Raw genomic sequence first — 13,086 nt, 5'->3', positions numbered from 1 at the left:
TCTGGGATTTTTTTCTTGTTTTCAGTCATTTTGTTTGACTTCCATATCTGGTAATTTTTATTGAATGCTGGGTGTCATGTCAGAAAAGTTTTAGAGGCTCTGTCTGATGTTATTTTTCTCCAAAGAGGGTTTATATTTCGTCTTCCTTCTACTTTCAAGTGCCCAGTGCTTTGATTTTCCTGCTTGTGTACCTCCCTGTGGAACTTATGTTCTGAGCTTTTCATTTGCAGTGAGGGATATATAACAGCAATAATTTTCCAGTGGGACTTATATTTCAGCACAGATCAGAGCCTGATGCCCCAGAGTAGAAGCGTGGGGGAGGATGGACAGTGGAAGGGAATGTGTGTTGAGGGGTAGAGACCCTATCAGCCATAACTCCTGAAATAACAGAGGCCCTTAAGGAAGCTTAGTCCTCGAGAGTAAGTTGAGGACTGACTTACCCAAGAAAATGGGTGAAACTTCCTTTACAAACAAGGGTTAATTAGCTCTCTTCCATGTTGAAAGTACAGTGAACCATAGCCTCTATTTTTCTATCTTTCTCGTAATTGAAGGTTTTGTTTTAAAAGCAACAGAAGACATCAGAGTAGGCCCGTTAAGTCACCTTTGAAAGGGCAGCTTTTGGGTTAAGTGGATTGTGTTTTCTTCCTCATTCCAGGATTTGTTTTTTAGACCTGAAATCTGTTAACCTGGGAATGTCTCATTCAGCAGGCTTTAAAAACATCAGATCTGCAGGAAGTAGATGGGTGTGAATGCTGAGTGTCCTCTCCCGGGTCGTCTTTTGTGTGTGGGGTTGAAGGATAGTAAAGTTAGGAATGCCTCCTAAAAGGCCACTGAGGAATCCAAGGGACATCCCAGGCAAATACCAGAGGTTTCTGAAGAACCAGACTGCAGTTTTTAAATTTTAGTCCTTCTGAAGGCTGGGAATCTTTGCTGCTTTTGTAAAAAGAACCTTATGGTGGACTTTCATTTGAGCCTGGGATCAAGCCAGGTCTCAGGAGATGTGAGCTAGGACTTAAGTACCTTGGAGCTGAGCTGCTTGCATCCACCTACTCGCCTCCCCAGAGGCTCACCTCCCTATGTTCTCCTAGATGCTGACGCCCGATTCTTCATCCGCGGTCTTCTCTCGCATCCATCACACTTGCTGTTGAATGACCTCCCCGACGAGTGAAGAGTCAGCCTCTGTATCTCTGGCTCCATCCCCCCACCCCCCCCCCCCCCACCCCCATACAGTGTAGTTAATTGGAAGAATAAGTCCACTGTGAATGCTGGGTTAGGTCGGGGGACATGGGCCTGGAGAGGAGCCAAGCAAAGATGGAGAGGCATGAAGCCTGAGCTGGATGGACCCTTCTTACCCTAGAGCATGGCTGGGCTTTGCTGCTTCTCTCCCCATGGCCCCCTTTGCCTTTGCACCCCCATCATCCACCTCCACATGTCAGTTACTGATAAACAAAACAGTCCTTGCCTGAGCGATAACCTCTCTGCGGTTAGATCTGCTTGACCAGACCAGCTCTGATGGAGCAAATGTCTTAGCTTTAGCACTCCACCTTCAGTATATCCTTCTGTGAGCAGATGGGTGGAAGAGCAGGCCTCTTCAGAAGTCAGGAACTCTTGCGGTCAGTGGTCCCAGTCCCCATCCCAGCTTGGCTTCCGTCTTTGCTTAAAGCTACAAATGGTGCACAAGCAATGTGACCTTGGTGTAATGTGATCCACACAGTGGACATCCACTGAACTTCCTCTTTATCTGGGGCTTGTTTCAGATGTCTGAGTGAGAGCATTGGGGAAATGAGGGGCTGGGCAAAGTGTGGGTGATGGAAAAGGATGGGGTATCAGAGTTGGGGTTTGATCACAAAAGGGGAGTGGAGCCTGAACTTCGTGCACATCCAGGGATTTACATGTCATTTTTGGGAAACTTTTACACTTCCTTCCTTTGTCACCAGCACTGCTTGGAAAAGAAAAGATCCTATCTGGTGTGTATAAGATTTTCCCTAGCATTCAGGGAGAAATTTCCCATGGAGACAATAACAGAAATCAGAGTTGGGTTTTCTCCATAGATCATCAAGTTTCAGATATATGTGGATACCTAGCGGCTTCTCAGGCTATTGTTGAAGGTGATCATGGTCTTTCCAGTTCCTTTCTTTTTTTATTTCCAGTTTTATTGAGATATAATTGACAAGCAGCACTATGTAAGTTTAAGGTATACAACATAATGATTTCACTTAAATATTACATGCATCATGAAATGATTACCAGGTAAATTTAGTGCACATCTCTTATATAGATTCAAAATGAAATAAAAAATATTTTTTCCTTGTGATGAAAACTCTTGAGATTTACTTTCTCAGCAACTTTCGTATTTCTTGGCTGCAGTCACTGTCTGCAGTGATTTTGGAACCCAAGAAGAGAAAATCCATCACTGCTTCCACTTTTTCCCTTCTATTTGCCATGAAGTGATGAGACCAGATGCCACGATCAGATTTTTTTGAATGTTGAGTTTTAAGCCAAACTTTTTACTGTACTCTTTCACCCTCATCAAGAGGCTCCTTAGTTCTTCTTCACTTTCTGCCATTAGAGTGGTGTTATCTGCATATCTGAGGTTGTTGATATTACTCCCAGCAGTCTTGATTCCAGCCTGTGATTCATCCAGCCTGGCATTTCGCATGACGTACTCTGCATATAAGTTAAATAAAAGGGTGACAATATACAGCTTTGTTTTACTCTTTTCCCAGTTTTGAACCAGTCAGTTGTCTGGTATTTCCATCTCTTTTAAGAGTTTTCTACAGTTTGTTGTGTTCCATACAAAGGCTTTCACGTAGTCAGTGAAGCAGAAGTAGATGTTTTTCTAGAATTCTTTTGCTTTCTCAATGATCCAACAAATGTCAGCAATTTGATCTCTGGTTCATATATATATCTTCCAACAAATGTTGGCAGTTTGATCTCTGTTTCATATGTATATCTTCCAGCAGTATTAAATATATTAATCCTGTTGTAAGTTACATCTCTGTTACTTATGTATCTTATAATTGAAACTTTGTAGGTTTTGACCACCTTTGTCCAGTTCCTTCTCTGCCTCCCCTCTGCTTCTGGTAAAAACACATCTAATCTCTTTTCCCACAAATTTGCTTGTTTTTTTGTTGTTGAAGTATAATTGACTCACAGTTCCTGGTATACAACATAGGGACTTGATATTTCTGTATATTTCAAAATGATCACATTGAAGTCTAGTTATCATCTGTCACTATTCAAAGATATTACATTATCACCAACTGTATCCCCCAAGCTGTACATTTTATTCCTGTGACTCATTTATTTTGTAACTGGAAGCTTGTACCTCTGAATTACTGTATCCTATTTCACTCATTCCCCCATCCAGAGTCTTTCCAGTTTCCTCTGTACAACTGGATAATAATAGTCTGCTTCATGGGGTTATTGTGAGGATTAAACCGATAAATGATTTCATAGATGTCAAACCTTTAGAACAGTGCCTGATATGCAGTTAACATTGCTAGCCATTGTTTACATTTCTAAAAGTTACACTATGCTCTTTAGCAGTTGGAAGCTCTCCTTTACCTATTCTGCTCATTCTCATTTAAAACTTCATTTATTTGAAGAAACCAGTTGGGGACTGATTGCTTTCTTAAAAAAAAAAAATCTCAAGATGTTTCAAACCCTTGAAACACACCTGACTTTTTCAGTGAGAAGCTCAGCTTTTACTGGTGCCTAGCATCTGGTATCGGAGAAGGCAATGGCAACCCACTCCAGTACTCTTGGCTGGAGAATCCTATGGATGGAGGAGCCTAGTAGGCTACAGTCCATGGGGTCACTAAGAGACATGACTGAGTGACTTCACTTTCACTTTTCACTTTCATGCATTGCAAAAGGAAATGGCAACCCACTCCACTGTTCTTGCCTGGAGAATACCAGGGACAGAGGAGCCTGGTGGGCTGCCGTCTGTGGGGTCGCACAGAGTCGGACATGACTGAAACGACTTAGCAGCAGCAGCAACAGCAGCAGCATCTGGTATTGTCCTCAATGATGTCACCCAATTCCTTTCTTCCCAAGCTGTTGGCTTTAAAGAGAATATATCTATTCATTTGAACTACAAAGTACTTTACAAGAATGAAGTCCTTGTGACTGAGAATGAGATAAGCTCGAGCTTCTTTTCTATTATGAAATGTTCTGTTTCTAACTTTGTGCATTTTGAGGTTTTAGTCTATTTATAATTGACTTCTTGATGCTTTCCATTATTCCATAACGGGTATAAGGTGACTTCTATATCACACGATGAGACATGCAGGGTTCAGCTGGGGAAGAAGGGGGAGTGGAGTGTACATTAGAAGAAAGAATTGGATTTGCAGTAATAATCCTTGCCATTTACACATTGCTTTGTGTTTCTTCCCACCACCCACCCCCCGCACCATGTACTTTTAAAACTAAGGTATCTTTGGATTAACCCAGCAACCACGTGGGTAGTGTCCTCCCTGTTTTATTGATGAAGACACTGATCCATAAAGAGAGTGTGTGTGTTACTCACACTCACCCAGCTGACACTAGTGACAGAGTTGGGGTCCTTGCTACCCCAAACCTGTGTGCTTTCCTAGTGTTGAAATAATTTATCTGCCAAGCCAGGTATTACGGCATGCCCACCTTGGAGAGATTTTTTTTTCCCCTACGTCACAGTCTCTCTTTTGGTTCAGTACTGAGATGTGGGCCATTTACGCACGTTGAAAAACCTTGTCGGCATGGCAGATGGAGGCCTCATGGCCTATTCCAAGGTGTATTCCCCTTGACTAGCACTAACTGTAGGGAAACCCAGCCCTGGCTTCCCTCCATGTGTACTTTAAGCAGTTTTCAGCAGTAGATGAGCTGATGCCTGGCTTCTCAGCACAGTCTTCCACCCCTTCTCGGAGGAAGCCTGTGACAAGGCCTGGCTGATGGAGGGCTAAAGCTGTGATGCCATCCCACCCACAGCTGGGTTTAGAGATTCATCCTGCCGGCATGATTGATGTAGGAAAAACCAGAGAAAGTTGGACCTGACAGACATAATATTTGTCTGTTATTGAAAATCAGTTTTCCTGATGCTACCAGTGGTATTCTTATTTCTCTGCTTTAGCCTGGTAATAAACTCTCTTGATCCTTTTTAAAGAAAAAGCAAAATCCTATTATATGAGAGTGCTCCAATCCACTCCGAGCATCTAGATTAATCTGAAACAGCCTCTGAGTTCACAACTGGGTCAGAGTTGCGGAAGAGCAGGAAGAGACTTGCCAGTTCAGCAGGCGTGTGTCTCGGGCCAGTTAAGAACCAGGACAGTCTTGAGGTCTGACTTTGTTGCTTATGTTTAGGCCTTGTGTGCTGAGATAATTCTGGGTGGCTTTGGATAACTCTGTTTCTTAACTGAAAAGGAGTATCTGTTGCCTGATAAGTGTTTACCCGTGAAATAGCAACATGGTGTATGTCTTAGGGTAGGAGGGCTCACCTCCCCCCCGCCCCCAAAACCCAAGGTCATTGACTTAAGCATGTTAACTGGAGTAGAATGCCAGCCCCAACTTTAAAATGTCTTTCTTATTCAGGGTCTCTTTTCTGGATTCTTCCCCCTTTCTCTTTTTGCCTTAAGGGCTATACATAATCATAACCCAATAGAACTGAAAATAGACAAAGCTGCCCCACTTTTAGTAGATAGAGATCTGGGGTCCAGAAAAACCTCTTTCTTGCTAAACCTCAGCTTTGCTGATGCCTTTTTCTTTTTTTTTTAAACACCAGTCCCCAGTCCTAGCCCACCCTCTCCACTGTTTGGCCAAGTGAGGGCTGGCTCTTACCCTGTGTCAGTGACAGACACCCACTGCTTGTTGGATCACGTTCTCCTTTACTTCTGCCCTGTTCACAAGTCTCACAAAAGGGTTTTTCAGTGTCAAGGAAAAACTCACGCCAAGAGTCATTTTTAACTGTGGATATTTTAACAATATGAGTGAAGTATGTGAAGACCTTAGTTTTGAAGTGACTTGGAATCTTACATGACTTGAGGGAGGTTTTCCTGCTAGCATTCTGGCAGAGTCAAAAATGACTCTGAAGTTTAAGCCTCCAGATCGCTTGTAAGAAACTTGTAAAAAGTGATGACCTCCTGTGTGCCAGATTCCGTGCCAAACACTTTGCATTATCTCCTTAACCCTTCAAAGTAGCCCTTTAGACTTGCTTTTTGCAGAACCAAACTGAGGTTCCAAAAAGCCTTGTACCAACATATATGTTTAGTAAATGGCAGGGAAAGAAGTTGACTTGTTTGCCCCTGCCTTGTGACCATGTCATGGCAGCCTTCCTCCAGGCATGATATACTGGGCTCTAGATTTCCACGTTCCAGCCTAACTTGTGGCAGGCGATGCTGATCAGAGTTGCAGCAGTAATGGTGGCTGAGACCTATGGCTGTACAACCTGATGCTGAAAGAAGGCCAAACCCTCACTCAAACACAAACTCTTGTCACTTCTCTCCCCTTTCCTATTGTACGTGGTCACATTGGCACTGGTGACAAGAAAGATGTTGTTACCAGCAATTACTCGGTGGAGCAAGGATGCTAAAGAGGAAATTTCCATTAGGTAAATAACTGAAAGAAAAACCCCGGAGCAGGGAGAGAAATTCAAGCCCTGGCTCCTGTTACACTGGCCAAATATCCTTGGCATCCCCTGCTTGCTGAGCTTCCTGAAAGGGACAGGAACGCTGATAGGACGAAACAGAGGGACACAGTGTGAATTTGTTCTCTTGCATCATTCCAGCATCTACTTGAATTTCAGTTTTATAAAATCAACTATTCTGAGCCCGGCCCCAAACCCAGGCTAATTTGTAGTGGCTCCATTGCTGGAGACAGTGGGGTTATTTTTGGAAGGTGGGATATTGATGTGCAGTGTGTGTGTGTCAGCTACTCTATAGAACTGGCATCTTGAAGTGCTTCTGAGATTTTTACCTGCCCTGGTGAAAATATGGCTTTGTAGAAATAAGTGATTTGGGGCTGTGGTCAGAATTCACAGGTGTGGCTTGTGCTGGAGCATCCTTCAGTGAAAGATGGGAGGAATCACTGTTGTCTTTGCAAGGGTCATAGCAGCTTTTCTCAAGGACGGCCTATTCATTCGGAATCTTTCATTTTAGCTAGGACAGTATCCTGGTAGCTCAACTGGTAAAGAATCCACCTGTAACATGGGAGACCTGGGTTCAATCCCTGGGTTGGGAAGATCCCCTGGAGGAGGGTATGGCAACCCACTCCAATATTCTTGCCTGGAGAATTCCCATGGACAGAGGAGCCTGACAAGGCTACAGTCCATGGAGTCACAAAGAGTCAGTTATGACTGAATGACTAAGCACAGCACAGCAGAGCAATAGGACAGTATTCGCTTGCAGCCTTAAGTTTTTTGTGGACTTGAAATTGCTACCAGATGAGCTATACTGGCCTGTTGTTGTTTAGTCACATCTGTCTTATCTGACTCCTTTGCAACCCCATGGACTGTAGCCTTCCAGGCTCCTCTGTCCATGAGATTTTCTAGGTTGGACAGAATACTGGAGTGGTTACCATTTCCTTCTCCAGGGGATCTTCCCAACCTAGGGATTGAACCCACTTCTGCATTGCAGGCAGATTCTTTACCTCTGAGTCCTTGCAAATGCCCCTTCTGCTGTTGAGGTGTAGTTTATACTGAGTGGAGTTAAAGTGCGTGCACAGTCTCATTTAATCCTTACAACAGCCCTGTAGAATCTGATTATACCCATTTTGCATAAGAAGAAATTGAAGTTTAGATAACTCAGTACTGTTTTTATTGAGTGTTCCATGTATTAGGCTCTGTGCTAAGTGCTTTACATGTTTTATCTAATCCTTACGGCATCCTCGTAGATGGCTATTCTCATTCCCATTTGAAGATGAGGAGACAGAGAGGCTCACAGAGGTGAAGTTACTCATCCATGGTCTCCCAGCTATTAAATGTCACAGAATTCGAACTCAGGTGTGAATATCCTGTCTTTATGCCATATACTTGCCTCCTTGAAGTTTTCCTTTGTCCGAGTATCTGCCACCAAGACTTCATTTCCATTTGAAGCATCATCAATGAAAAAGTTTCAATGTGAATTCGATTTTCAATGCGTCTGGCTTTTCTTTTTAAAATGTGGAGGCAGAGCTGGGGCAGGCAGTGAAGGATTTCCTACACCAGTTACTCCTATGTTATGTTGTAGCTCTCATGGGCATCTCTGCTCTGTTTGAATGGTCATTTTCAAAGTCAAGGACATGGGTGAAACAGTACTTTCCAGCCTTAGAAAAGACCAGTTCCAGAGGGCACCCATAAAGAGTGCTTACTGCAATTACCTCCCTCTCCAGCCCATGTATACTCACCCTGTCTTTTAGGGAGAAGTGAGATATAGGGTGTGATTTACTTTCCCACTGAGGTGGGGAATGAGAGATGGAATTAAGGGTGACTCAGTGCTCCCACAGTGGGAGAAGGCCACAAGCTTTGTGGTGCCGTGGATTCGACTCTCAGAAGACCAGTGGACTGGCTCAAAGCCCAGCCTTTGACCCTTCATCTGGCTGGCTTCAGTTTAGTTCCTATAAATGTTTCTCCCTGCAAAATCTTATTAACTTCTCATCAGTATGGGTTTGGTCAGATCATGGATTCCTACAATGGCACAAGTTTTCTGAGTTCTCAACATCATATTTCTAGGGGTGAAGATTTTGGTAGTTGTTTTCTGTTAATAAAATATCTTTGTATCCTTTCCGTCCATTCACAAGTGACAAAGGACAAGCCCAGCTGGCCTGCACAGTGATTTTTTAATAGAGAGATGGACATTCAGATGGAAGCCCTGGAGTGTGCAGAGTGGGTATAGGCACCTTTCCATGGCAGTAGTAAGGCCCCTGAGAAGCACAGGGAAGAATCCAGCATTTAGAGGGAGGAGGGGATCTCTTAGGTCATCTTGTCCCACCCTCCTGGGGTCAACATGGTGTTTTTGTACAGAGAACACCCCAGGCCAGTTAGTGCTGGGGTTGCCAAGGCTGCTGCAGCAGAATCAATTGGCAGTTAAGCTTTGACATAGGCTCCCTCATAAATCTTGGCTATTATACTTGTTTTATTGGAGGATGGGGGACAGTTAAGGGAAAGGGGTTGGGCCATTTGCCTAGATTATTACCCTACATTCTCTTGGTGGGGGGGTAGTATTATGGGGTTTTTAACTTCTTAGTCAGCTGCCAGCAATATGTAGACAGGACCTTAACTTACCATCTCTTCCAAGAAGATCTGTCTTTTTAGGAAAGTCAGAGTTGAACCACTCTTTTCCCTCTTCTGTGACATCAGGGAGAGACATTTTTGTCCAGACCCTGAGTAAAGACCACTGGCAACCTCCATAATTCCAGAAGATAGCAAGAACGCTCTCCAAAACAAGGGTCACATTTCTCTCTCCTCTCTCAGTTCCCAAGTGCGTACAGTTTGTGTTCCGGGTTCTTGTTGCTGGCCATGTCACGTATGGAATTGTTTTCTTCCTAATGAGACTGTCACTTTTGAGAGTAGGTCCAAGGCCACTATTCGCTTGCCTCCTTAGCAGGATCTAAATCTGTGCTGGGCCCAGAGTAAGTGCTTAATAAAGACATCCTAACTTGGATCGTAGATCACAGACTGTCAGAGCTGGAAAGGATTTTGGAAACCACCAAGTCCAAGACTCTTAATTTTATAGATGGTGCCACTCCAAAAATTCACTTTGGAGGCTAGTGTTTATCTGCTGGGAAGAGAGTTTCGGTTTTTTCCTTTCAATGCTAATTTCTCGTGCAAGTGACCATCATTCTAAATGTTTGAAAGGCTTTCTTTAGACAGTGTGGGATATTCCTTCTTGGACTAGTAGCTGACTAATAATAACCTGATAACAGAGCGCTGACCGGATTCCATACCCTGAGCAACTGTCACTGATCCTGTCAGCCACAGGACAGCATCAGGACTATCTCCCTCCTACAGATACTGGGAGGGGGAGGCACAGCGGTTAGGCCCCTGGCTCAGGGTCATGTGGCCACCAGAATGGTCAAGGCTAGAATCTGGTTTGGCCAGACCCCTGAGTTCATGCCTCACAGTGGTTCTAAGTGGGGTCGCTGGAGAAAATCCCCACTTAATATGAAATCCCACAGTGTCTCTGTCCTAAAGGAAAGTGTAAAATTACTTTTCATTAACTTCAGCTCTCTAATTAGACAGGGAGTGACAGGGAAGGTAAGGCAGAAATCAGTCATGACAGAGGTTGCATCTCCAGAAAGGTCCATGAGGTCATAAAAGTTTTCAGTCAAGAGTGCAAGGAGTTCATCCATACTGTTTCTCCATTCCATACATGAACCTATTTGCAGCGGATGAATGGAGACATAGATGTAGAGAATGGGCTTGTGGACCCAGTGCGGAAGGGAAAGAGTGGGACAAATGGAGAAAGTAGTATCAAGATGTATGCACTGTCGTGTGTGAAATGGATAGTTGGTGAGAGGTTGCTCTGTAACATGGGGAGTCCAGCCTGGTGCTCTCGTGATGACCTAGAAGGGTAGGACGTGGGGAGAGGAGGGAGGCTCACGAGGGAGGGGGCATATGTATAATTATGGCTGATTCACATTGCAGTACTACAGAAACCAACACAGCATTGTAAAAATTAACAAAACGAAAGAGTGCAAGGAGAAAGAGCAGTCAGGTCTTGCTCCAGGAACCACTGCTTTACGTGGAATTGCTGCTTCTTCCTCTGGTCTCTCTTCTGGAGCTCACCTTCCCTCGCTTCTTAGCGTCAGAAGCCTCAGTATTGATGGCTTCCAGGGCAGATCTGTGTGCCCCACCTCGCCAAACCAGAATGCAGTGGCCTTGTGGTGGCCAGGAGGCCAGTGTACTGGGTCCTCATGGCAGGCTGTTTGCCTCGAGCCTTTCCTCTGAGCTTTATATCTAAATAACATTCCTGTGAGTTTTCTCAAAGGTTAGTCCTGGGTCATTGGCACTTAAACCACTTGTTTTGGTAGATCCTTCCCGTGAAGCTTCATTATATATTTGATATCCTTCCTTTTTTATGCCTGAATGATGAGGATAAGTACCCTGTGGTTTATTAACTGTCACTTTAAACCTTTTCAGATTATCTTGTGACAAAACAGAGTTTTATGTCCTTTTTATCCAGCTTTGATGGGTGAGACAGTTCTCTGGGTAAAGTATGCCAGGATAAAATCTCACTCTGATTCGTGGGGAAAGATTTTGCATTTGAAGTCATGAGTTCAAGTCTACCATTTCATAAGAAAGGCGATCTACCCCTGTTCACGTTTCCCTAGACTTGTTTTCCTCTTGAAAGATGGGACTGGGCATTCGTTAACTGTGGAATAAGTGGAAGAAAAGGCATTACTTTGTGGCAGTTGATCTCTCTTAAAATGTGGATGTCAAATCCTCAGGCAACAATTTGCCACATTTCTATTTTGAATCCCACTGGTCCTTAGAGCAAACAGCCTCTGTCCTTATCAGTGGTGGTGTCGTTGTTTAGTCGCTAAGTCACATCCAACTCTTTTGTGACCCCATGGAGTGTAGCCTGCCAGGCTCCTCTGTCCATGGGATTTCCCAGGCAAGAATACTGAAGTGGGTTGCCACTTCCTTCTCCAGAGGATCTTCCCGACCCAGGGATCAAACCTGTCTCCTGCACTGCAGTCAGATTCTTCACTACTGAGCCACCAGGGAAGCCATCCATACCATTATAGAATCCCAAAGTCCACCTCTCCTCCCCCAGGCCATTTTGTTACACCTTTAATTTTTCTGTAACTTTGCAATAGGATTTTTAAAAGTAAATATGATTAGGGAGGTTTAGTAGTTGTTTAAAAACCTTGTGCCCACCAGTGTAAATGTCCCACAATTCATTATATATCCAGTGCTTGAAAAATATTCTTCTGGGACACACACTACGTGTAATTCAGCAATTAATCTCTCTCTCTCTCTCATTCAGTATTTACTGAATCCCAGCTAGAACAAGGGGAGGTATTTATTTAAAATAATAAAAACAGTAAAAAAAAAAAAAAAAGAGTGCTGAGGCTTTAAAACTTGTTTCCGTTTTGTATTCATTCCAGTTCGCGGGGACATTATCAGATGGCTTAGGGAAGACGATGGATAATCGCCACCAGTCGGAGCGGGAGTACATCAGATACCATGCGGCCACAAGTGGCGAACACCTTGTAGCTGGCATCCACGGCCTGGCTCATGGTGAGTCATGTGATATCAGGCTGTAGACAGGGGCTCTTCTGCCTCAGCTCCCTGGAGGTGCCTTTTGCTCGTCCAATTGCAAGAGGAAATGATGGCTTGGTATCTGAGTGTGCCTGAATGCTTCCAGGCTCTCTGGTTCTGTCCTCCTTGGGTCAAAGTGTTACAGCCTATGAGAACTCTTCATTCATTTTCAAAATGTACACATTGCAGTTCCTTCCTGTTCTCTGGCTTCTGTCCCCAAAGTGTCCTAGGATGTAAGTATCCAAACCCCTTTTTAGAACACAGGACTACTGCTTCAAGACTTGCCTTCTGCTCACTGATTATTCCTTCCAGAGGTAGCGAAATGTGAATTGGCTGCCAGGCTAGTGGCCCAAATGTTTTTGAGTCATAAATGCACATTCATAGGGATTATAGATCTATGTGCCCAAGAGATGTGGAACACAGCACAAACGTCTCTAAACTTGCTTATGGTTCTGATTTTTAATGTTTCAGTCTGACTCATCTATTGCGTCAATACCTTCTCTGCATGACATTGAAGGCCCCTAGGAAAGTAGACCCAGCCAGCTCTTCCCACCACTGTCTGCAGCCACACTGTATTTCAGCAACCCAGAGTTATATCCTGCTCTCCAGACATGCCCTGAGTCCTTGCTCACTCATGTTTCTTCTGCCCTCCCCTCCCCAGCCTCACTTCCTTGCCCATCAAAATCCTTCTCCACCTGCAAGTCCCCACTCAGATGAGGTCTGCCCAGCTCCACTGTCGCCAGTTAGAATCAACAGTGATTAGAGCAGACCTGGCAGTCTGGGTTGTGTGTGTAGCCAGCTGTGTGTGTCTTGCTTCCCTGATAGGTTTTGAGGGCAAGGAAAGGATAAAGACCCTCTCGTGGTCACCTTTA

The 13,086-nt window shown here is 44.2% G+C and overlaps 1 protein-coding gene across 1 annotated transcript in view; it reads left to right on the top strand.

Annotated features, from left to right (window-relative positions):
- The window catches only part of VPS13D (vacuolar protein sorting 13 homolog D), a 266,036-nt gene that overhangs the window by 194,141 nt on the left and 58,809 nt on the right, over nucleotides 1-13,086 (top strand). The window contains exon 66 of the mRNA XM_052654160.1: nucleotides 12,061-12,193. Coding sequence (XP_052510120.1) covers nucleotides 12,061-12,193 — 133 coding nt within the window. The remainder of the gene's footprint in view (nucleotides 1-12,060; nucleotides 12,194-13,086) is intronic.

This window comes from Budorcas taxicolor, chromosome 16 (genome assembly GCF_023091745.1).
Source record: "Budorcas taxicolor isolate Tak-1 chromosome 16, Takin1.1, whole genome shotgun sequence".
Classification (NCBI taxonomy): Eukaryota; Metazoa; Chordata; class Mammalia; order Artiodactyla; family Bovidae; genus Budorcas; species Budorcas taxicolor.
This window is presented reverse-complemented; position numbering and strand designations above follow the sequence as displayed.